The sequence below is a fragment of the Astatotilapia calliptera genome, chromosome 23 (genome assembly GCF_900246225.1).
Source record: "Astatotilapia calliptera chromosome 23, fAstCal1.2, whole genome shotgun sequence".
NCBI classification, from domain to species: domain Eukaryota; kingdom Metazoa; phylum Chordata; class Actinopteri; order Cichliformes; family Cichlidae; genus Astatotilapia; species Astatotilapia calliptera.
Genome location: NC_039323.1, coordinates 3,907,485 through 3,932,071, shown reverse-complemented (window position 1 = coordinate 3,932,071; position 24,587 = coordinate 3,907,485). Strand labels below are relative to the sequence as shown.

The window sequence follows — 24,587 nt, the reverse complement described above, 5'->3', positions numbered from 1 at the left end:
CTTCAGCTTTTATAAAGGTGCTCACACTTTCTGATAATCAGTTAGCAAGTGCATTTGACAAGCAGCATGGCTGCCACTTACCATCTGTATTCCACCAACAAAGGTGCTAGCCCTTTGTTTACTTTTTGAATGACTGCTTACAGCGGTGCATCATTAGCATAGAAACGTAACGTTAACATGAAAATTAACAGTGTAAGAGGCCAAGGAGCTCAAAATGAGCAGATAAAGGGATATTAAGCATGTTAAATGAGAAAACTTTTTTCTTTTATGTAGCAGTTTAAGCCTTTAAAGCCTGAACCATGAAATATCATAATGTTTTGTGTTTAATGAACCTTCTGATGGCAAAAAAGTAATAAGATATTTGTATCAGATTTGCTACATCAGACATTTTTTTGTATTTCAGTTTTTGAAGGAAAAAAATCACACTGATGATATCTGAATAACTCACAAAAACTTGGCTTTAAAGAGTTAAAGGAGCATAAAATGTATCTAAAAAAAATAGATTTCATGAATCTGTCTCAGACTTTTTGATCTATTGTAAAATGTTACATGAATAACATTTATTGCCATTTAAAATGACAACTGAAAGAGACATTTTTAAAGCAATCACTCATATTAACATCAGGATAAAGATATACTAAAGGAGGCAGACAGAAAACTCTGTGGTAAGAATGATCCAGATAAAGTTCAGATACTACCGCTTCCCCTACAGCCCGTACAGCTGCAAACCATTTTACATTCATTTTGTTATTTGGAAATGAAAAAAAGCCAAATAACTGGATTTATCATGGGAATTAACATAAATGCTGCATGTTGAATACTTCTTGATAACTCGCCTTTTATCTATTTTGGTTCTCAATGAGAAAAATGCAGGAAAGCAAAGGAAAAAAGAATGAAGGAGTAATTTAACACCCTAAATGAAATAAATCAGGCCTGGCATCTTGAGTGAGGAGACTGAAAGGGAGAAATGAGGGAGAGGTGAGATGAATGTGAAAGAAAAAGAAGGAGGGAGTTAGTTGAGCATAAGAATGAAAATGGATAAACAGACGGTGGGAGGGAAAGACAGTAAGACAAAAAAGAGAGGTGGTAAAAGTGAGTGAGAGATGGGCAGGGAGGTATAAAGAGAGGGAGGGAGTAGTATAAGAGAGGCAGCCATAGAGGGAGAGGTGACAGAGTAGATTATCCTCCTCTCCTCTCCTCCTCTGCCAGCCTCATCATGTTCATGCTGCAGATGTTGACTGTTATCTCTCTGACTGTTATCCTCTTGGCATCTGTAGAAGGTAGGACATAACCATACTTTCTATGTGTGTGTGTGTTGCATGGCTTGCATGCACCCTGCAGGTGGACACTCTAGCATAGACGGTGATGGCGAAGACAGAAAAGGAAAGAAGAGGGAAAGAGGAATAGCAGCAGCAGGAGCAGCAGGGAGGGAGGCATGGATGTAAACAGAGGAGCAGAAATCACATCACACACACACACACATGGAGAAAAGACAGCAACTGTGTCAGGGCTCAGTTCGCGTGATCGTGTAGTCTTGTCTGTTTTCTGAAATGTAGTCAAAGCGCTGGAAGTGCACTGATGTGGCTGAGGATGGCTTCAAAATCATTTGTGGCATTACAAAGCAGCACTGTCCTATTTTGCTCCTGCTGCCTCACATCACACTTTCAGTTGTTTACAGATTTGGATGAAGGGACATCATGGCATTCCTTACACACAAACACCTCGCTTTTTCTACCACTTTCTCCCGTTTCACTGGCATGCTCGTATGTTTCTCAGCACAACGGGATGCCATTATAATTCCTCTGGCATTCTAGTGTGTGTCCATATGTGACTCTGCGTATATGTGGGGCATGTGCAAAATACTCTGCTTCGGTCTTTGCTAATATCAGAACAGGGACTTGACAGTGCTGAAAAACTATAAATATGAACACTCAGATTTAGGGTCTGATAATCTGCAATAATTTCTATTATTTGAAACTTTTCTGCCTGGCGTGATGCTGCATTAGCATCCCGTTTTCACAAAAAAGTAATTGAATGTGAAATCTATTCAATGATGTGAAACACCTGAAAGTTCAGCATCATTCTGGCAGTCTGCTTTCGTTTCAGTGACTCATTTGTCTTCCTTTGTCCGTGTTATTTCCTAGCCATAGGTGTGCAGATGAAGAACGATGTCCAGTGCTGCATGCTATACTCCCACGGCAAGGTGCGTACCAAAGATGTGTTGCGGTTTGAGGTGCAGACCGAGGGGCCCGACTGCAGTATACAAGCCATCATGCAAGTATTTCAACTATCCACTCCTGGAGCTAAAGAGCACACAGCAATCTGCAGGAATGGAAAATATGCCTCTCGTTAGAGGAGGGCAGAGCTTGGGCTGAGAGGCATTGTCATCTTTCCAGGTCATGTTGTTATGGCAGGGCTTAGAGCTGTAATTGCCAGGGAAGTGAAAAAGGAAATATGTGGGAATAACAAGCCATCTGAAAATACCTTCTGAGCCAGCTGAGCCCTGCTGCAGCCAGTCAGTCAGTCAGAACAGCAGGGTTTATTTAAGTAAACTACATTGTGATACCTATTGTTTCCAGCAGGTCAGGGAAATCTGATGAAGCTGGGGAATGAAGAGCTTGCTTATTCATGTGGCCCAGTTAACAAAAGCACTGAATTCTCATCCGTTGGATACGAGGCATTATTTTCGTTACCTGTTTTAGTTTGATCGCAATTTGTTCTTCGTTATACTAGAGGGGGAAATACAAAATTCCCTCTTTATCATCTTATAGTATATAAATATTCATTTTAATTTGGGCTATAGCTGGCAAATACCTTTGTAGATCTCAGCATGATCTTCTCCTTCTTACTGCAGCACATTCAAATCGGTGTGTTTCCATCCTTTGTCTCGAGTCTTCAGCACATCCTTGTACTGTCATCCTGCAACTTCTGCACATAATTTGCATTTGTCTTTCAAAGACTGTACACGAAGAAGGCGGTGAAGTGTGCAGACCCCAGAGACCGAAAGGTAAAGAGGTTGCTAAGAAAGCTCATCCAGAGACAGAGAGACAAGGCCCGCCAAACCAAATGGTTCCTTTCTGACAACCTTCCTGTCATGTCAGAGGTGAGACGCAGTCTGTTACACGGCTACTTTACTGTATTCTACACCTGAGATGTAATAAAGGCAGCTTGATGAAGTGAAACTGAGGAGTGTTGCAAAGTCATAATTTCCATGTCTTCAGGTCAAGAAGGACCACTTGGTGGTTCTCAGTGTGGAGTGATGGAGCGATGGAGGAAATATGGAGGAAAAGTTGTAGTCATAAGTAAGGCTCTTTTCCGTATGTTATTACTCATATAAACTTGGTATGTAGGCTATATGTAAAGTAAATCTCTAAAAGTCTCATCTGGGATTTTGAGCTGTCTTCCTGTGTTTCTGCAGGCCAAGTAAACTTTCAGCAGCTTGTCATCTTTACATGTCAAAGCTCGCTGACTCTCCAATCATCGTGTCTCTCTCTCTATCTACACTATCCGTCTCCCTGGGACTGGACCTGGGCAGCAATACATATTTAGATATTTAAGAATGAACTCTGCTTGAAATATTCCCAGTATGTGGCTGGAACATTCTCAACAAAGGGGGTGTTATTTGTAAGATATGTTGCAAAGATTTTTTTTAAAATGGCTTATACTGTTATTTGCCAGAGACTGCCTGAAAGTGTCTCCCTCTATAAAAAAGCATAACCACTCCTGGCTGATGTGAAATCAGTGAAACAGATGTAATGAAATGAGCAGTGATATGAATATTGTATATCACCAAGATACTCTTATGGTTATTTGTGACTTGTATACCTTAAATGTGTAATGACACTTCATACAGTAAAGTAGATGGGGTTTGGTTACGGTACACTGAGCGTGCAGAATATTGAGATAACATGTCTCCAGTGGTATGGTTTACAACTCCTTTTTCAGGCTATATTTGACTGTTTATAAAAAAAAAATCACAGTTGACTCAGAGTGAATGTTTCACCTGGATGCAACCTTCACTATAGCTCAAGAGCAAATGTTCCTAATATTTTGTCCATTTTGTATATTGCGTGTTTGTAAAGTCCTGTATGAAATGTGACTCTAACACTAGGCCCTCAGGCATCAGCGACAGATTTAAGTATCTATTTGGAGTTTACATTTCTACGTTTAAACAATAGTTTGTCACTAAACTATGCCAAAGTGTTCATGATTCAGTTCACCACATGGCCAGGCTGTTAAAACTTAGAGGGCTCGACTGTGTGCGAAACACACAAGCATTGCATCGTAGGAGAATGCACTATATGTTAAAACACAGCATCTCGAGTGAACAATTTTATAAATAAATCTGAAATAATAACTAGAAGGGCTGCAGCGTCTTTTTTCAATCTTGAGATGTTTGCGTATCGCTTTCTACAGCGTGCTACTGATGTAGCTCAAAGTCAAACAAAAAAGAGTAAAATCTCTCACAACTGCACAGACATTCACTTTTATTTATATAACATCAAGTGTTTTAAAGGTAAAGACCCTACAGTAATACAGAGAAAACAATCAAATGACTCCCTATGAGCAGTGTTGGGAAGGTTACTTTTAAAATGTATTCCATTACAGATTACAGAATACATGCCCCAAAATGTATTCTGTAACGTATTCCGTTACGTTACTCGATGAGAGTAACGTATTCTTAATACGCTGGATTACTTAATATATTATCATGCTGTTTACAACTACGTGAATGTACTATTGCTGTGATTTATTACTGTTACTGAAGGCTCCGCGGCTCCGAACCGTAGTAAAGGACCTCTGGCTAATACAGTGGGTTCCGTGTCGGGCTCGTAGCCGAAAAATAGCTTTACTTTGTTGTCTGGGTCAACTTTGCTTGCGAGAGACAGAGAGAGGCGTTGAAAGGCTGCTCCAACGGAACTTATTGTTTCGGAGGAAAACACCAACACAGCGTACAGTCGAGTCTCAAGAGCGTACTTACACCTGGGCTCGTCAGGCACTCTTCTTGGCTGCAGTGGTTATTATTTTATTTACATGCTTCCAGCTCCCGTTTTTGCTTGATGACAACTCCTACTTTTCCTTTTTCTCCCTCCCTCGCTCACAGACACATAACGGGTACGGCAGTCCATTCTCCCTGCAGCACGGACTACACTGCCCATGATGCTACATCCTGTAGCATTCTGCCTATTAGCTTAGCACAACAACAACAAAAAGGCGCTCTCTCACCCAGGAAACACAGAGAGAGCGTCGCCCTGTAACCATGGCAACCGTAACGCTGCCGCCTGGAACAACAGAACATAGCTGTCAAACAAAACCCAAACAGTCCTGACCCGCCACAATATGAAACAGGGAAGTACCGCCGTGTAATCCATTTATTTCAACAAAGTTACTGTATTCTGAATACCACCTTTTTAAACGCTACCTGTAACGGAATACAGTTACTCATATTTTGTATTTTAAATACGTAACCGCGGTACATGTATCCCGTTACTCCCCAACACTGCCTATGAGTAACAGAAGTAATTATCATAAACAGCTACAACATTAAAGCTACAGCAAGTCGTTTTTGAGGTTTTATTTAATTGGAAAAAGGAGATTATGATTGAAAAATGATAGAAAGATAAGTATGTGTAATTACATCTCCCAACAAATTGCATTTTCATAAACTTAGAATTAATCCGTTAAATATAGAAGTTGGCAACAGTTTTAATTTGCGCCTGTACAAGTGTTAATTTTGCAGACCAATAACTTTTGTCATAGTTTTTGCCCACAATCTCTTTTTTCAGACAAAAGCAAGATAAAAACTAAGGCATGAGGACAAAACTATGATAAAATGTACTGACACCAATAAAACGAATGACAATGACATGAAAATATTCGGGAGATCCAATCAGAGGTAATCTCCTTATAAGATTAGATCCACACATTTGAGCTGCCATCAAGAAACAGTACCACTACCTCTCATGAAAACGCAACAAAAAGGAAAACAGGAAAAGGAAATATAAGAGCCTTTGTAAAACATGTGAAGCAACTCTCACCAGATTTAGTCTAACAACACTAAAACTAACAGAACAGGCAAGAGTTAAGAATATCCTCAAAATCTCTCCTTGGTATTGTTGCCATTGGTCAGAAGTGAGTTTACCTGACTCACTGACTCATATTGGACTCCTCCAAAGTTTTACAGCCTCCTCAAGAGTGAAATAACATGGACGCATATTGACAGCTGCGGTAAACAATGGACTGAAACCCTACAGTCACTACATATAAACAGGAGCCACCGTAGGTAGGATTGTACACTTGGGATCGCTAAGAAAACAGAATACATTTGACTGCAATCTGCAATCTACTGACATCTAGTGGTGAGATTTTACACAATGTAACTTTAAAATAAGATAATAATGAATTGCTGTTTCATTATGTTTATGACTCTGAAAAGTCATTATACATAATGAGAATATTTATTTTAGGTACTTTAGATATACTTTAGATATATATATACTTATGTATATACTTTTATACAACTTGTCCTATATTAAACTATGTAAATAGTGCTGTTATTATTTGTACTAAAGAAAAAGCAGTAAATTGTGTGTTGTGTTTTGTAAACAGTTTTCTAAACTGATTTTATTTCTGATTAAATATTCTGGTTTCCCTATCACATCCAGCAGTGACATATCTGTAGTGCTTACAGCAGCACAGCCTGGGTTAACTTAACTATTAGCTTTTATATAAAAGGATTTCAAACTTAGATGAAATGTTCGTAATAAAAAAGAAGAATTCACCTCATCCATATGTGAAATTTGTTTTTCATATAACATTTGACCCACTGTTTTCTCTAAGAGAGCAGCTGAGAGTGTCTGGAGGGGAGAATATCTTCCACAAGGGGTAGCCACAATCACAATAATGAGAATCACAGTTCATTTCAGTTCCTGAGACATTTATTTATCATGTTTTTTCACACGCTGTCCATCAACATGTTGAGCTGCTCCTTCATCAGAAATAACAATTCTACTGAAATAACTTAAAGCAACAAAACTCTAACCTGCAAACAAAAACTCGAGACCTCTTAATGGGCATGAACTGGTACAAAATCAGACACGTGTATTCACACCATCACTTTTATAATTATGCACAACACTGAAACAACTGTGTAGGTTCTCAAAAGCATTCACCAAGTTTCTTCACTGCACTTTTTCACAAAACCATCAACTGTAAAGTAACCAGCAACACTTCAATCAAAATATACCAAAAATCCAATTACATGTTGAGTAGATAATAACATATAATGCAGAAAACACAGACCGATTGGTGTAATAGTGTACTAATGTTTAAAAACACTGTTGCTATCAACAGGAGGAAAAAAGAAACCGAGAATATGAACACCTTCAGTATTGCAGCTATTTCTGTTTAATTACTCCTGCAGTACATTGCAGTACTGTGCCCATATAGCACCAAATAAATACAAGAAATACACACCAATATCCATAAGAAAGCACTGGGGGTGGGGAACAGTCTATAAAGTCATTTAAAATATATCAACTAAATAAAACAAAGGAGTAAAAGTTTTCTTTTTCACTTGTATCCAGTGTTTAACAGTCACAGTTTTACGATTAAATCGTGTAAGCACACTTAAAAGAGGAAGGAAACAATACTGCTGCTCGTGTATTTACATCCAGCTTTATTTTTGTGTAGTGCTGTGGAAATCCCACATCTAAGTCCTATTAGAGGTAGTCATTATTAGAATGACAAAAATGGGTGTTTGCAGTGGACAATGTTTAGTCATGCAGAAGAACTGGGCAAAGTCTAAAGAATAAATTCACAAGACTGAAAAAATAAGCTGGTTTACATTATGAATGGTGTTGTTTCTCTAATAATGCTGTGTTTTCAAGCTTGAAAGTGAGATTATTTGATGGCTTTGAACTGCATTTCAAAAAAAATAAAATAAAAAAAAAATCACAGGATGCTCCTAAACAACACGTGAACATTAGTTTCTGTCATCAAGCTGTCCCAGGACAGGCGTCACTGTGTCGTATTTCCCAGATAAGATTTTGTATTTGAGGGAAAGATGTGAACCTCAAGCATTGGCTATCATGTTCTCCATCACTGCATCATGCTAATGCTTCTGTATGTTCATGCCGTTTCATGTGATTCCCTCGCCTTCACATTGTGGTCTCGCTGTTGAGATGATTGACTATGTCATTGTCCTGGCAAATGAGCTGATAGGGTTTCTCGTTCTCCTCGATTACAGAGTTGCGCACCTCGGCGTCCTGATTCTGCAGCTCTTTGCGGGAAAGGTGCTCCACAATGCCGGCCCCGAGGGAGTCGCCGAGAACATTCGTGGTAGTACGCAAACGGTCCCTGGAGTCACGAGAGAGAGAGAATAAGTGAGAAAGACTAAAAAATGACTGCATATATAAGTGGAAGAAAATGGATGGATGGATGCTATGAAAACAGTTGCAGGCTCTCTTATCCATCACTCTGCATTATGCATCGATAACCTTTGTAGTTGTGGGACCTCTGGGCTCTCTGAAGCTTTACAATGACATTTAAGCTGGCACAATCCCAGACCAATCCCCATCAAGCTGACATTTAGTGGGAACTCACAGGAACCAATCCACAGCGATGATCAGCGTTATGTCCTCCGTGGGCAGTCCCACCGATGTCAATACAATCACCATGGTAACCAGGCCAGCCTGAGGAATGCCTGCTGCTCCGATGCTGGCAGCCGTTGCTGTGATACTGAGTGGGCGGTGGGAGGGATGGAGAGGCGAGTGAATGCATTTAATAAAAGGAAACAAACAAACAGCACATGTGCACTGCTGGTGGGTGTAGTAGAGTGTGATAAAAGCACACGAGGAATACTGTCTCTACCATATGTTCTTTAAAATGTATTACACATTTTTGTTTAATAATAGTAATAGCAGAAACACACTTTTAATATATGTTTACATGTTTATTAACCTCTCATTTCCCTATCTAGTAATAAAAAGTGTGATCAGAAAGAGGAGTAAGCTGGAGCAAATCCCTATCTCACGCGTTTACCTTGTTCTGTATTTGTGTATGTGTTGTATATAGGGGACAGCATGGAAGTGCCAGAAACTGCAGTTCCTTAAATGGACACTAGAGGTTTGATGCAAAATATTTCCATAGGCTACTATGTTAAAATGACCAACTTAGCAGCAGAATTAAGCATGTTTACACACATAGTCTATAGATTAGCACCTCCTTCGTAAACACCGTATGGATATTCTTGCATACCAGTTATAATTTTTAAAATTGTATTGAAGCTAAAATCTCAGCAATTTCAAGTGACTGAACTCGATCTAAAGACTTTATTTTCTCATTTTGCTGAGTGAACTTTGAGTATTTTATTTGTAATAGTGTGGCAGTTTACACACCGGAGCCCTGATTTGATCCCAGGGCAGACACAAAGCCCTTGGTGGGTTGCAGTAGGAAGGCCATCCTCAGTAAATATTTGCTAGTTTAAATATACAGAGCTGCCCGTTATGGCAACCTCTCGTGAAAAATGGAACAGCCAAAAGCAGTAGGAGGTATTTAAACCTACTGGCCACTTTATTAGATACACTTGTTCAATGGCTTTTAAAGCAAGTATCTAATCGGCCAGTCACATGGCAGCAACCCTGTGTGTTTAGGAATGTAGAAATGGTCTACAGCAGCAACACACCACACACACCTATGCCACCTCTGACAGCTAGGAGCAGGAAACTGTGGCTACAAGTTGTAGCACCAATGTTGGACAATAGAAGATTGGAAAAATGTTGCCTGGTCTGATCAGTCTTAGTTTCTGCTGTGACAGTCAGAGAGTAGAGAGAGCGATCATCTCTTTATGACCACAGGTTGCCCATCTTCTGGGAGGAAAGAGAGGGCTCAGCTGAGTACTAGCAAACCAAAGTACTGTTACCTGATGGTGAGAATCTGACCAAAGTTTAGCTCCATGCCATTGACTTGAGCAATAAAGATAGCTGCCACTGCCTCGTAGAGGGCGGTGCCATCCATGTTAATGGTGGCTCCAACGGGAAGGACAAAACGCGTCACTCGTTTATCCACGTGGTTGTTTTCTTCGAGGCAGCGGAAGGTGATGGGCAGGGTAGCAGAGCTTGAAGCAGACAGGATGAGACATGTTAGCATTACCATAAACACGAGCAGAGACTGGCCTTTAATGCTGCTAAACACAAAGGAAGTAATGCAGTGCTTCTTATGATGAGATTCAGAATGAATGAATAACAATGTTTGAATTATGCAGAAGCTAACCTGGAGGAGGTTCCCAGAGCAGTGATCAGTGCCTGCAGCAGGCCGCCAATGAAGCTGTAAGGATTCTTCCTGGTTACCAGGAAATAAAGCATTGGCAGGACAAAGAGGCCGTGGATGAGAAGACCCACGATGACCGACACAGTGTACATCCCAAGCTGACTGCCCACTTCTGCCAGATCCTTCATCTCCACAATCTTCCCAGCAATCAGAAACAGGATACCTACTGGAGCATACCTGCAAGTTTGGAAACATTGTTTTACTATAATGGTAATTTTATTGGGTTAGTTGCTTTTATAGACTAAAGGAAGAGTTTTCTTCAGTTAAGTCTACTCAGAATCTTCATATGGTGTGGATGCTGGGTTTTTACTAACCAGATGATGATGGCCACCAGCCTCATGATGGCTTCATTCAGGCAGTCAAAGAACTCTCTAAGAGCCTGGCCCTGCTGTTTCATGTTGCCAATGACCAGACCGAAGCACATGGAAAACACCACCAGACCCAGAGCGTTTACTCCGCTCGAGGAGCCAGACACAGGGACGACCTCCTCCACAGTCTCCTGTGGTTGAAAACGTTTTACACACAAATCAATACGCACTGTAGTTTTCTTTTTCATAGTGATTAAAGTATTGCACTTATACCTGAAGATGCTTGTAGACACCCACCTGTATGGTGTGCAGCACCGTGCTGAGGTTCATGCTCAAGGCAGAATCGGTCACATTGAGCGAGTCGGTGAGGTTCAGGGTTACGGTCACATTTCTGGTGTAAACAGTCTTCTTGTACACTGTTTTATACTGCAACAGACATGAAATGTTTTTAAGGTAGTTACATAGCAATACATGCAATGTAATAGAGATTAGGAAAATAAAACTATATGTTTATCAAATTTTTGTTGATCAAGATTTAGAGATAAAGGAGATTTTCTTTCTTTAAATGAAATGAAGTGTTCCATAATGAAGAAGATATGAACCATGGCTGGGATGAAAACAAAGGCTTACCTGCTTGAAACAGGCTTCTACCAGATTAGGAGGAAACATGTTCCTAGAATAGAAAAAAGCAAAGATCAAATGAGCCACATATACATAAATAAATATGCCTAAAACCTAAATTATTTTAATAACCAGCAGGGGGCGACTCCTGGGGTAGTCTATGGGAAAACAGCACTCAGTTGCTTCACTCTGACCTCAGTAAACACGTTCCTGCTAACTTTATGGGCTCAGTCCAAGTTTCAGGTCTCACTGAAAATAAGATTGAGTCATTTTTGTAAATCACTGTCATTCTAAAAGTCAGAAAGATGCTTGTGATGTGCTGTGGTTTCTCAGTTTCAAACAAACTTCACTAACTGATCAGTGACATCATGGTGGCTGTGCCCATCTTTTACACTGTCTGTGGCTAAGTATAGCTCTGCAGCCATTTAGCATCGTTCAGAACAAATAAGGGAAGCAATGGAAAGAGCCTGACTCCATCCAATTGTTATGTCTGCCATCCAAACATGTTAGGTTACAGCTTGTACCTTATAAAGACAGAGGTGTGAACACCATTGGGTGTTTTGGAAGTTATCCTGAGCTAAGTAATTTGATTACTGGCAGTAGCTTCATATAAAAAATAGTGGTATCAATCTATTAATCCATCTCTTAACATTCTTGTTAGACTGCTCTCGTAATATGAACTGCGACTGTCTGTGGAAACACTGTGTAACCTAACACATGAGTCAAGTTTCTGAGTCGTTACCTGATGAGATCCAGAAAAGCATCAGTAGCCTGAACAGGTTCGATATTCCCACCGTTGGCCACGGGGCTGTCCCTGTTCCCTTTCCCCGGCTGGATGATGACGACGATGACAATGCCGATAAACACAGCAATCAGCGTGGTCACCATGTAGTAGACCACTGCGTGCAAACCCATCTTACCAGATGCTTTACTGTCCAAGGAGGAAATGCCTGAGGCAGAGAACATTATTTTCTCAGTGGACTGATGAAAGTTTGAATTTGATGTTAAATTAATCATAGAAACAGCTTGCTGGTAAATACTGAAGACTACGATAGGATATCTGCTCTCTTTCCGGATCTAGACAGTACTGTGCTGAAGCAGTGTGGGAAAATAAAACATATTTGCTTTTAAGTGCTCATTAGAAGCTAACCTGTGATCAGACTGGAGACAATTAGAGGTAGCACCAGCATCTTCAGCATTCTCATTAGGAGCTCCCCAGGAAAGGAAAAGTACTTGATTTCCCTCAGGGACAGATTGTAGGGGCGTAGAGCAAAGCCCAGGATTATACCTGGCAAATAAATAAATAAACTAATAAATAAGCATCGAAATGCACAAATATAAAAGCACAAGCGGAAAAAAAACCTCCATTTGTTGTTCCTTTCCACTCACCCAGAGCCACGGCAGCGATGGTGAACAAAACGAACAAGTTCCTCTTCAGGAAACCCTTCACACTGGCCTTGCTGACGGAGCTCATCCTCTCCTTCATGCTGCTTGCTCTCCTCTCCATGGCCCTGCGTAAGCGCCTCCTCAGGTCTACTCTGTCTGGTAAGGGTGGTTTTTCTGTGTCCTCGTTTAGGAAAAGGCTGGCACTGGTGGGGGGCTTCTCGTTCATAATAAGCTCCAGCACCTGGTCCAGGAGGCAGGTCTCGTGTGAAACTAAGAAAAAAATAATAAAAATTATTTGGTAAGTGTGAAGTTTTTGTCACGTGTAGTTTCTGGAGGGACGGCACGCTTTAAGACATTCACAGAATATCCACACACATCGCATGTTGCTCAATTGCTCGGGGTGAAAAAAAAAAATAGAAAACAGGATGAAACAGCTACTGCTGTGTGAAACACTGAAGCACCTGTTTAGGATTACAAATCAAAACCTGACCTAGCTGTGGCACAGTAACTAAAAAGCCTGAACCATGTAACCTACCAGTGCCAACTGAGATGGAGAAGATTACCAAGCTGAAATAGTTTTATGAATACACAGTTTTCTTTTTTAGTGTTCAGAGAATAAACATCCCCTTTTTGTGTATAATTTGGTTCAGTTTAGTGGTAAAACAGTTGGTGGACAAAACATTAATTGGCCACAGTTTGGATTAATCTGTTCTTCAGCATCTCACCTGCCACTTTGTTAGGTACACCTTCAACTTTAACTGTTCATTAATGCAAATAAACCAGTCGTATGGCAGCACCTCAAAGCATTTAGGCATGTGGAAATGGTCAAAGGGGCGTGATGAAATTCAAACTGAGCATCAGAATGGGGAAGAAATGGGAATCATGTGACTTCTGATGTGGCATTGTTGTTGGTGTCAGATAGGCAGAAACTGAGGTCTGCTGGGATTTTCCATCGCTAGAGTTTACAGAGAATGGTTTGAAAAAGAGAAAAAAAAAAAAGTTCTCTGGGTGAAAATACCATGTAGAGGTCAGAGGTCACAGGAGAATGTCCAGACTCGAGCCGATAGGATAGCAGAAATGACTCAAATAAGGACTCGTTATGCTCACATCGTTTTATTTTACTGTGCTCAACAATCACCAGATCTCAGTCAAACACAGCACCTTTGAAATATCGTGGAGCAGCAGAGTCGCATCACAGGTGTGCAGGGGCAAAATCTGCAGCAGCCGTGTGATGCTATCATGACAATATGAACCAAAATCTGCGAGAAATGTTTACAGCATCTTGTTAAATCTAAGGCACGAACAACTAACTAGCAAGGCATTCCTAACAAAAATATGTATGAGCACTTCAATATGACCTCATAGTGTACAATAGCTTGTTTACCTAATTTGTCAAAAAAACAATAAAGACACGTTCAAGAGCATGAACTCTAAAATACACACTGTCACTATGACAAAAAGCAGACTGCAAGCATAGTTCTGGTTTTGCAGTTACAAGCAAAGCTGGACTATGTGCTGGTTTAGTCTTGAACCGAGTAAGCAAACATGAGCCGTGTCTTTTTCAAGCCTTGCTTTGCAGTTTTTTCTATGCTTAAAGCTATAAAGTAGACTTCTTGATGCGTGTTCAATCATTCAGGTAATAAATCTCCAAAAGTTGATTCTGTTCATCTGGACGTAGCGCTTTGTGGGAGAAACGTTTCGTCACTCATCCAACTGACTGCAGGTTTCCCCAATCTTACAAACAGTACATTTGCATAATGACTGAAACCAGCCCAGTGAAGGAACGCTACGTCTAGATGAACAGAATCAACTTTTAGAGATATAAAATAGACTAAAACCTAACATGAATAACGAGCTTTTTCAGTCTTACCGTGTTTCCCTTCTCTCTCTCGGTGTGTGTGTAACACATGGACGCTGCTCGCACTTCCTCCTATCTAAGTAGGCTACATTGTTTCCTCTTAGCCAACCACTGCAAACAAACTTGAAGTCCCACAGAGCGGGTAATAAACAGGCAGTGTCCTCATCTGCTTATTCTTCACATCTACTATAATCACTGACCTCACACAAAAATCATTTTTTCATTCTTCCCCAGAGATAAACACTTTATTTTGAAAACCAAAAACCGAATCTACTCAAATCATTTTATAAGGTTTGCATCAATCTATACATAATCTACATGTAGTAAAAAAGAAAAAGTTAACCACGCAAAGAGATGGACGTCTTCTTAGTTCTCTCACAGCACGATTCAGACCTGCTGTCTATAAATGTCTGAACGAATGTGTAGCGCGGTCACAATGTTCTACTATCTGGAGGACTGGAGTGGACTGATAACCAGAGGTGGGACCAAGTCATTGTTTTGCAAGTCTCAAGTAAGTCTCAAGTCTTTATCCTCAAGTCTCAAGTCAAGTCTCAAGTAATGTCAGGCAAGTCAGAGTCGAGTCTCAAGTCACTGGTGTAAAAGTCCAAGTAAAGTCACAAGTCTGAAATTTTGAATTTCAAGTCCTTTCAAGTCTTTAAAAAAAAAAAAGAAAAAATAATGTTGCAGTTATGCTAAATGTAAATATTAGACCATGTAATTTTTAAATCTGTGTTTTTCTCAACACATGACAAAATAGTGAACTTAGAAAATATACACAAATTGTGAAATTGCACCTCTTTAAAAATGCAGCTCAATTAAACCTAGCTCCAAGAATAATTTTCACCGACAGTTCTGAGATAAGCTGCATGTTATTCTTGGATGCGGTTGTAGGACCTGTTGTGCCAAAAAGTGATTGTCTGCCAAAAACTGATTTCCAGTGTTTCTGTGTATTTTTTATGTGTAATATCTTTACGTATGTTCGTAAATAGACTTCGGTGAACAGGGGATACAAAGGGGTTACATAAAGAATTAAAAAAATATCTGTTTTTTAAGTATCTTTACAACTTGTACTTACATTATAACCAATCCGGTCCTTTATCCCCACTTAAAATATTTTTACAGAACTATTGTAATATTTGCTGCCATTTCTGCTGTCCTGTTGGGCAATTTACTCTTACAAAATACATTTTTAATGTTAATGAGATTTTTTTTACTGCATAAATAAAGGTTATATAAAAGTCGCTGCCAAAAACTGATTGCGGCTTGTATCTTGCTACACGAATGTTGTTTGTGGCTCAAGATGACTTTATGTCATCCATAAGGGATGCATTTGACATATGTTTAACATATTATAGCCCAACAAGTTACTTATAGCACTTTAAATATGAGCAATCGCTTTTTGGCAAATACCGGAAATCAGTTTTTGGCAGACAATCACTTTTTGGCACAACACCGGCTTTAAAATGGCATGACAAAAATATCATACACATTAAAAAAAACTGTATCACCAACGTAGCCTGGAAAACATTTGCTAGTTAGATGAAGTCAGCTATCTCATCTTAGCATATTTATATGCATATTTATAATTATACGGTTCTTGGAGTGAGTGCACACACTCATGAAGTTTAGTAACTTCAGGTCACTGCAACAAGCCCAGGTACAGTTTACCGACGGATGGGTGCAGGACCTTGAAATGCACCGTGTAGAAAGTAAAGACCATCGTAAGTATCATAAGTTTACCAGTCTCACAAATCGTCGTCATAAATACACATTCCTTAACCGTTTATTAATATAACCTTTGAGCTCAACGGTAATTAATTAGCAGTGGAAATCATTTCTGGTAGCATCACAGAAATGTAGCAGTGACAATAATACTGTATGCTGTAATCGCACTGGACAATTAGTGATACAAAAAACCTGTTTTATCCTGTGAATAAAAGTATATGTTTTTGTCAATGTACCATAATAACAGAAGCGAAACGCAATATTGTGTCAGGACAATTCACTATTTATGCACAATAAACAAAGGAGCATAGCGCGACAATTTCTGTTCAGCGCCAGACTTGCTTGTAACCTATATCACCAATTATGTTATGAAAATGACGTATTAACTACTAAAAAACACTGACCTTCGTGTAAATGCTTGGAGCAGACTAACCTGTGAGCTGGAGTGTTCTGGGACGTTATAATTGGTCTTTGAATGGCTGCAATCCAGGCCATCCGTCGCGTCTTTGTTACTTCGGAAACATGGCTCGAACAATTTCTCTTCAACGACGTAATCCGATAACAACCGATCTCTTTACCCGTCGGCTAGTATGTCCAGGCAATTCAAGTCCGGTCTCAAGTCACTGGTGTAAAAGTCCAAGTCAAGTCACAAGTCTTAGAACATTTTTTCAAGTCAAGTCTAAAGTCATAAAATTAATGACTCGAGTCTGACTCGAGTCCAAGTCATGTGACTCGAGTCCACACCTCTGCTGATAACCCCATTCTAGTGTGTAATGGATAAGAGTGGATGAAGCTGCCAGTTTCTACAGCGTCACACTAGAGTAGGAATGAAAACAAAATGTTCAGTCGTGAAGCTCAGTAAAGGCAAGACTAATGAAAAAGGAAGTCTCAAGGAAGGAAAGGCACTACAGCGAAGGGCTGAACATTAAGGCAGTTCACAGGTTATAATATAACAGCATTACTACATAAATCTTGTGATGAACACAATTAAATGATCAAAATGTTCCTTTCTGCCTCAATACAAGTCAAGCAGTGAGAGAGCGGTTTGATCGTAAGCTGCACCGCATGAGCTAATTTTGTCAGGCTGGAGCTGACCAGAAACTTTCAGCTGTGAGTCAGCTTAATGTTTCTTTTTTTAAAAACTTCTCTGTGCTTCATTAGTATTCACATGCAAAAACCTAATTCCCAAAATATCCAGATGCTGATCAGGCTGCAAATGAACAGAAAGACTGCAGAGTTTCTGTTTTAAATCCCTGTTTCATTCACAGTTTCAGTAAAAAAGCTGCAGTTCCAGCTGCCTTAATTTTTTTTTGACAAATAAACACTGAAACCTTAACTCAACAACCAGGAAATATACCATAATAAAAGGGGCATTGACCCCAGATAATCATCAGGCGTTTATTATAATGAAGAGATAATATTAAACTCTGAAATCCAAGTGAATACTGACTAACAATAAATCTGTCAAAACATGTGAACTCATGGTGGATATATGGCTGGCAAAAGTCAAGCAGCTTGTAATGCAGGACATAATTCATGAATACTAAACAGGAAACCCCCAGCATGTAAAAAAAAAAATTTAAAATTAGTCCGTGTTCCAATGCTTTATTATTATTATCACTTATTATACAACACAGTCTCAATCTGTGGTAGTTTTTGAAATGCTCAAAACCTTTAATGCACTGATTGTCACCAAGTACAAAAGACGACTGTTAGGTATTTTAGTACCATGGTAGCATTTACTGGATATTGTTTTATAGTGACATTATGCAGGAAAACTCTGTCATTCAATAAGGCCCCTTTGTTTTAGTTATTTTTCTCTTTGACCCAAGAATTGATGTGTGAGAATCACAGGCTGGTACAAGGTTGAAATACCACAGAGATCACTCCCTCAGCTACATTAGTTTCTTAATCTTTTAGACGCCTGTTGAAGGCCAAATGGTTTGTTTCAGATTTCACTAATGAAAGAACTCTTCGTTTTGTGCCTTGAAAATATGTCGCTGAGATAATCACAATTGTAGCTGAACTAATAAACTACACAAAGGATGCTTCTTCACCCAAGGGCAGGAAGACGCTGCCTTATCTTGGTCTGTACTGGTTTAAACTGATAAATCTGCTGTCTCATGAATTTTACCCTCTATATAAACTGTTGTACTTGTGAATAAAGTTGAGTCACTTTGGGAAGACAATCTAAAGCAGTCTCTGTTTTCTTGTTCTCCCAAGCTGCTCCCGAGCTCGTACTAACACGCTGAATGGCATGCTTGAATATTACTTGAGAATATATTTGACTGTGTTACAGACTAAGGGACATTCTCTGCTGATAGGTGAAGGTACATTCTCTGCTGATAGACGTCCACGCCTCGAAGGAAGTCGATCCACGGATTAGGCCCTGGAAACCGTTTCCTTCAACGACGTTTTGGGTTAAAAATGCAGATTTTTCCACCTTTTTTAACGCTTTCTTGGTTGCCATGGTGAGGTCTCCCCACACTTTCTGCTTCTGACATGAAATACAATGCTTCCTAATTAAATATATTACTTACAACGTTACTCTCACTCACACAAAAAAGGTGGAAATTCATGTCCATGAGCGCAAAACACAGTTTGCCTGGTTATATTACAGTTGTCATATTTTGTAAACTACATTGATACTATTCAAAACACTGATTAATTTATGCCGATGAAACACGACAGCTTTCTTTAGAATCAGACCAGGTGCAGGTCTTATTCTGTCGTGGTTACAATCCCAGCAATTTCTCTGTGAAATTGAGAAATAAAGGCAAGTATTTTTCTCGTGATCGCACAAAGTAGCGATTGGAAAAAGCCTTTAAGCTGTCTGACTACTCACCACTCATGTTTTAGACTTTGAGTCAAGCAGTCCAGTTAAAATCAGGTAACCGTCAGAGCTTCACCGCTGTGGACGAGAGGGTCAGGATGTCGCGTGTGTGAACCTCCGGAGGTGAGTGGAGAGTTTGTCTCAGCTCAGCTTTCATAACAAGACAGACATGAAAGACCTCTCATATGGCCTGACCTTCTCATACACACACACACACACACAGCCAATATTTTGTGGCGTGTGACAAATCAAAGTCAGACAAATATGCCTACATTCCTATTTCTAATCGTCAACACTCCACACAATAACCTTTCCATGTCAAACAGCATTCAGTAGAAAATGACACAGTGATGTACATGATAAATGTCCAGATCACAGCGATTCAAAGGGGACTATTGATTTTTCCCATGAAGGTTGAATTATTTCAAACTCTTCACAGCCCGAGACAATAAACTGTCAGTGTAGAACAACGTGTAGACAGGAAAGACAACAATAAAGAAGTTGAATCTTCTCTTTGACAGTAGCTGGATCCCCTTTTGCCTTCCGGACTGCTTTAATCCTTCGTGGCAGAGATTAAAGAAGATGCTGGAAGCATTTCTCTGAGATCTCCATATTGACATGATAGCATCACACAGCCGATGCCACCACATCCCAAAAGTGGTCTGTTGGACTGACTATGGAGGCCATTTGAGTACAGTGAAGTTCCCTTCTTATCTGTCGAGAGTCCCACCCAGTGTGGTCTTCAGCGGCTGTATTCCATCTGCTTCAGGGTTTAACGTGCTGCACATTCAAAGATGCTCATATGCACACCAACAACAAGCACCCCAGTTTTTTTCTCTGTAAACTTCATGGTTGTGAAGGAAAATCCCAGCAGATTATCAGTTTCTGAAATACTCAGACCAGCCTGTCAGGCACCAGCAACCATGACACTTTCAGAGTCACCTTTCTTTCCCATTGTGATGCTCAGTTTGAACATCAGCAGGTCGTCTTGACCATGTCTACATGCCCAAATGCACTGAGTTGCTGCCATGTGATCGGATGATTAGATATTTGCATTAATGAGCAGCTGAACAGGTGAACCTAATAAAGTGAGCAGCTAAGATAACAAACAAACAAACCCATCTGCACTGCATACGTCTTTGTTTACAGTTTTTCTCAGTCGCTTTGGTGCGTTTCTCAGAACACCATTAACATTTGCACAGCAGTTAGTGCATTTCCCAAAACAATTAGTGCAAACTGCAAAACCTAGTGGATAGCCTGAAAAAGCACGTCACATGCACAGAATTGATTATCCATACCTCAAAAGCAAGTATCCATGTCAATGAAACTGTCAGTGCCATCAAAATGAAAAGTCTTGACACCATCTTTATGAACAAGATAGTCAAATGGCATTGTCATGTTTCCACTATGACAGTTTATAATTTCAGTGTTTCCCATTGCAAAAACAATTGGTGACACCTGAAAATGCTGACGACAGCACTATGGCCTACCTGTACAGCCATCTGAAATGTGCAGTAAAGTCACTGTAGATGTTATGGGAGTCTTGGGAGTAACTGAGACACTGAATACGTACGTTTCACATTTCCATTGTGTAGAAGTGTTTGTAATCCTACAGAATTGTGCAAAAGAAAAATATGCTACAGTCACTTGTTCACTGTAGAATACATGTAAACATAAAATCACCAATTTGGTAGAGCCTCCTCATGAGTGACAGCTGTAATTCACCTGAGATCAATTGTTCAATTTCGGAGACATTTCCAGGAAAAATGATACAGAAAGGTATAGGATTTGCTTGACAGATGGCCAATATTTGGCATGTGATAACTAGTTCAACAATTTTGTGTGTGATGACTTAAGCAATGGATGTATGACTATTAGTTTTATTGGGAATGACTATTCAGCATCCATAGGTATGATTACTTTTGACTGACATGACATAAGCAAATGGAAATGTCAGAAAGCAGCAGGGAAATGTATGGAAGCAACTGATTCATGTCCAAAATCATTTGCAGTTTGTTCAGAGAGAGGAGAAATTGCTACTATGATGTGCACAAATGACTGAGTGTTGTGGAGGTTGAACTAATAGTTATGAGAATTTCAATTCTGATCTGAGAAACGCACCAAAGCGACTGAGAAAAACTGTAATACAATCTGCTTTCTCTATTACAGCAAACAAATTATGTTACCAGTCGAGAAAATACAACTTTAGTGCAAAAGTCTTTTGGATGCAAAGAAGCCAAAAGGTGGCAAACATGTACCAACCCTTCAGGAAACAGAAATATAGAGCTTCGTTTCCACTCCACTACATCTTTGTTTCCAAATTATTTGTTAAAAATTGAGAAAGGTGAGAATTAGTATAGCAGTATAGCAACAGGAGAAAATTCAATCCAATCAGACACACACATACATTCAGGCAAGAAATGTGTGAACAGTGGTCTAGATAGATAGATAGATAGATAGATAGATAGATAGATAGATAGATAGATAGATAGATAGATAGATAGATAGATAGATAGATAGATAGATAGATAGATAGATAGATAGATAGATAGATAGATAGATAGATAGATAGATAGATAGATAGATAGATAGATAGATAGATATTTACCCTGTTTCTGTTTCTAGATGTGCTGAGCTGTCATAGATCCTTCCTGCTTTCAGTTGTCCTCCTTCAAGTCGCTGCAAGACACAAATTAAAACTTGACACAATCTTGCTACAACTTTGAATCTGACGGTTTTATCTACGATGCCTCCTGTAATTACAGATTAACTTGCTCCAAAAACGATTGGAAATAAACTCTCACACACCTCTTTCTGTCCAAGACGTTCCTCACACAGTCATGTAGATGCTTTCCTCTCCACTAAGCAGTCGGTAATGAACAAGTGTCGCCCACCCACTGTACCCCCCCCCCCCCCCCTTTCATCTTTACTGTTAACTCCTGTTTTACTGTGTGTCGGTTTCTGTTTGTGCGTGAAGCCTCCAGCCAAGCTGAGCACCTGGGAGGTCTGCGTGGGAGGAGGAGGTTAAGGACTCTTCGGGAGAGAAAAATAACGATGAAGATAAGCCGCCTGCTGCCCATTCACGAGCACCAAAACTGTGCGAAATGCTTCATCGCAAATCAGCTATCTCGGTGGGTTTCATGATCACGTCACATGCCCTGGTGGATAACCGGTTTATGTGTGTAAAACAGCACAACAGATCCACAATAAATCTCACGTGTAACTACACGGCACTTATTGCTATGACAACATGCATGTGCTAGTTAGACTCTGGGGGGCTCGTGTATGCGTAACCCCGATGCCATCCAGCTGACCGGCTTTTTACTCGCACTCCCACGCATCATATCCACGTTCACAAACGATGGATTAATATGCATGAGCACATACAGTGGGGAGAAAAGTAGCTTTAACATGCAGTCATATAATATACACAACTGTGTGGCACGAACAAAGAAACAACAAGCCAACAAACTGCGCAGGATTTGGAGACGAGTTGAAACATTTTCTATTTGTTTCTTTACTCGTTTTATTGTTATAAAATAACAATAAAACGCCTCTTTCTTGGTCAAGTCACTGTCGAAAAGGAGACTTTAATCTCAACGAGATAAATAGAGGATAATTAAAAATACATAAGTAGATAAATAAAAGCCATTGAAAAAAGCCATTAAACATAACAGTGGATGAACTTTTATTTTTCAGAGTGAAACTATTCAACAAACAGAATCAAGATGTTGTAGAGGTATTTTAATTTTATTTTATTGGGCACCACCAAATGTGACTGCTGAGACTGGAGACTTTGGAAGCTGTTCTGGAGCTTTTAATTGACAGTTTGGTTAAGTTTGATGTTCAGAGACAAGAAGACTAGAAATTTAAAACTTATTAAAACTTTTGCTATGTTGAGTTTTTGTCAACTGTTCCAGAAAGATTTAAGAAAGATTAGAGATAAAGAACAGTCTCAATCTTCACACCACGGACAAAAGGCAGCTCTAGAACCAACTTCTTCTCCTTCTTCTTCTTCAATTTTGATTCCTTTATGATTTTTGCTTATTATGTTTTATTGTAAAATGCATGTTATTGTAATCTAGCATTGTCAGAAGCTAAATAGAACAGCTAAATAGACAGGACTGTACATAGGACAGGACATTCCTGTGAAAAAAACTAAACATACCCTGACTGCTTACATGAGAATTAAAAGGGTAAATACTTCTAATCAAATGCATGCAGTGAACTTTACCATCCTTCATGAATACTGAAGTTTGGGGGTTTTATTGTGTCTGTGTTAATGCCACAATCTTCCCAGGAGTAGAAATCACAGCAAGTTCACCCCAAAATCAGACCACGCAGTGCTAAAATAAATGAAAAAAAAAACAAAAGTTACCATACTAAATGTTAATCTTCATGACAGTACAGTTAAAGAAAGACTGAACAAAATCAGTCTTTAGAAAGCTTGTCAGGTGAAAGCCTCCTCTCTCTAAAAAGAACATGGCAGCATAGCTTAGCTCTGCAAAGTTATATCTGAAAGAACCACAAGGCTCCTGGAACTGTGACCTTTCCACAGATTAAACTGAAGCAGACATGTTTGGCTATAATTCACAGTCTGACAAAAGCAAAACACAACATATCAGCACAAACACCTTTTACCAGCTGTTAAGCACTTTTGGTGGATGGATTTTGTGAAAAACAAAAGATTCAACATGCTGCAACGGCCCAGTCAAAGTCCAGTCCTTAACTAAGTGCTGTGAACTGCAACATTATAAAGAAGAATAAAAAAGAATGGGTCAAAACTCCTTACAGTGTTGGTTTCACAAGCTGTTGAATCATGGATGTATTTAGATTGTCACAGGACTGCACAGAGTCCTTTGGAAACTTTCTTTTTTACATGACTGTATATAGAATTCAGCTTTAAATATATATTTAAATATTTTAATTTTAAATTTAGGAGCATCATTCCTAAACTGATGAACTGTCACAGAATGGTAAGCTCTGTAACATTTCATTTTTGAGAGACTCTTTAGGATTCTCCTTTATTGTCAATGTCTCCAACATTCAGCTTTCAATTCAGCCTTATTTATGTTGCGCAACATTTCAGACTGAAAGGTAAATCTTTACAATGTTCTAAAGAGAAACCCAACAATATCCTCGGATCACCAAACCCCCCTCCCTTTTAACAGGAAGACATCTCTGGCAGATCCAGGCTCAGGGAGGTTGACCATCTGCTTTGATCAGTTGGGGTGAGTGGAAAGCGAAGACAAAAGAGAGATGATAAACAATTTAGTTTTTAATGGCGGTAGCAGCAGATCAGTAACGTGCAGCACTTGAGCTAGAAAAAAAATGCAGAAAGAGTGAAAACACAGAAGGTTACAGAAATAGTGCAACATACTAATAAATGCATGGTGGATGAGAGAGGAAAGCAGAGAAGATGCACAATATAGCATCTACCCCAGCATTTTGAGCCTATATCACTGAACAACAGATCCAACCTTAAATATAAGATTTATAAAAAGGACTTTAGGCCTAATTTTTTAAG

The 24,587-nt window shown here is 39.5% G+C and overlaps 2 protein-coding genes across 2 annotated transcripts; one reads left to right on the top strand and one right to left on the bottom strand.

The window, feature by feature from the left end:
• Positions 1-1,000: 1,000 nt before the first annotated feature.
• ccl44 (chemokine (C-C motif) ligand 44) lies at positions 1,001-4,363 on the top strand. The gene is made up of 5 exons (XM_026159060.1): positions 1,001-1,280; positions 2,145-2,274; positions 2,959-3,103; positions 3,222-3,302; positions 3,419-4,363. The coding sequence occupies exons 1-4, from the start codon at positions 1,217-1,219 to the stop codon at positions 3,258-3,260; spliced, it is 378 nt and encodes a 125-aa protein (XP_026014845.1). The 5' UTR covers positions 1,001-1,216; the 3' UTR covers positions 3,261-3,302; positions 3,419-4,363.
• Positions 4,364-6,920: 2,557 nt separating this feature from the next.
• On the bottom strand, positions 6,921-19,626 carry slc1a6 (solute carrier family 1 member 6). The gene is made up of 11 exons (XM_026159475.1): positions 19,073-19,626; positions 12,648-12,914; positions 12,409-12,546; positions 12,001-12,208; positions 11,268-11,310; positions 10,935-11,063; positions 10,644-10,828; positions 10,273-10,506; positions 9,923-10,117; positions 8,605-8,739; positions 6,921-8,358 (listed from the first exon to the last, which is right to left on the bottom strand). Exons 1-11 carry the CDS (start codon positions 19,077-19,079, stop codon positions 8,160-8,162), a joined length of 1,740 nt encoding a protein of 579 aa, XP_026015260.1. The 5' UTR covers positions 19,080-19,626; the 3' UTR covers positions 6,921-8,159.
• Positions 19,627-24,587: the final 4,961 nt, after the last annotated feature.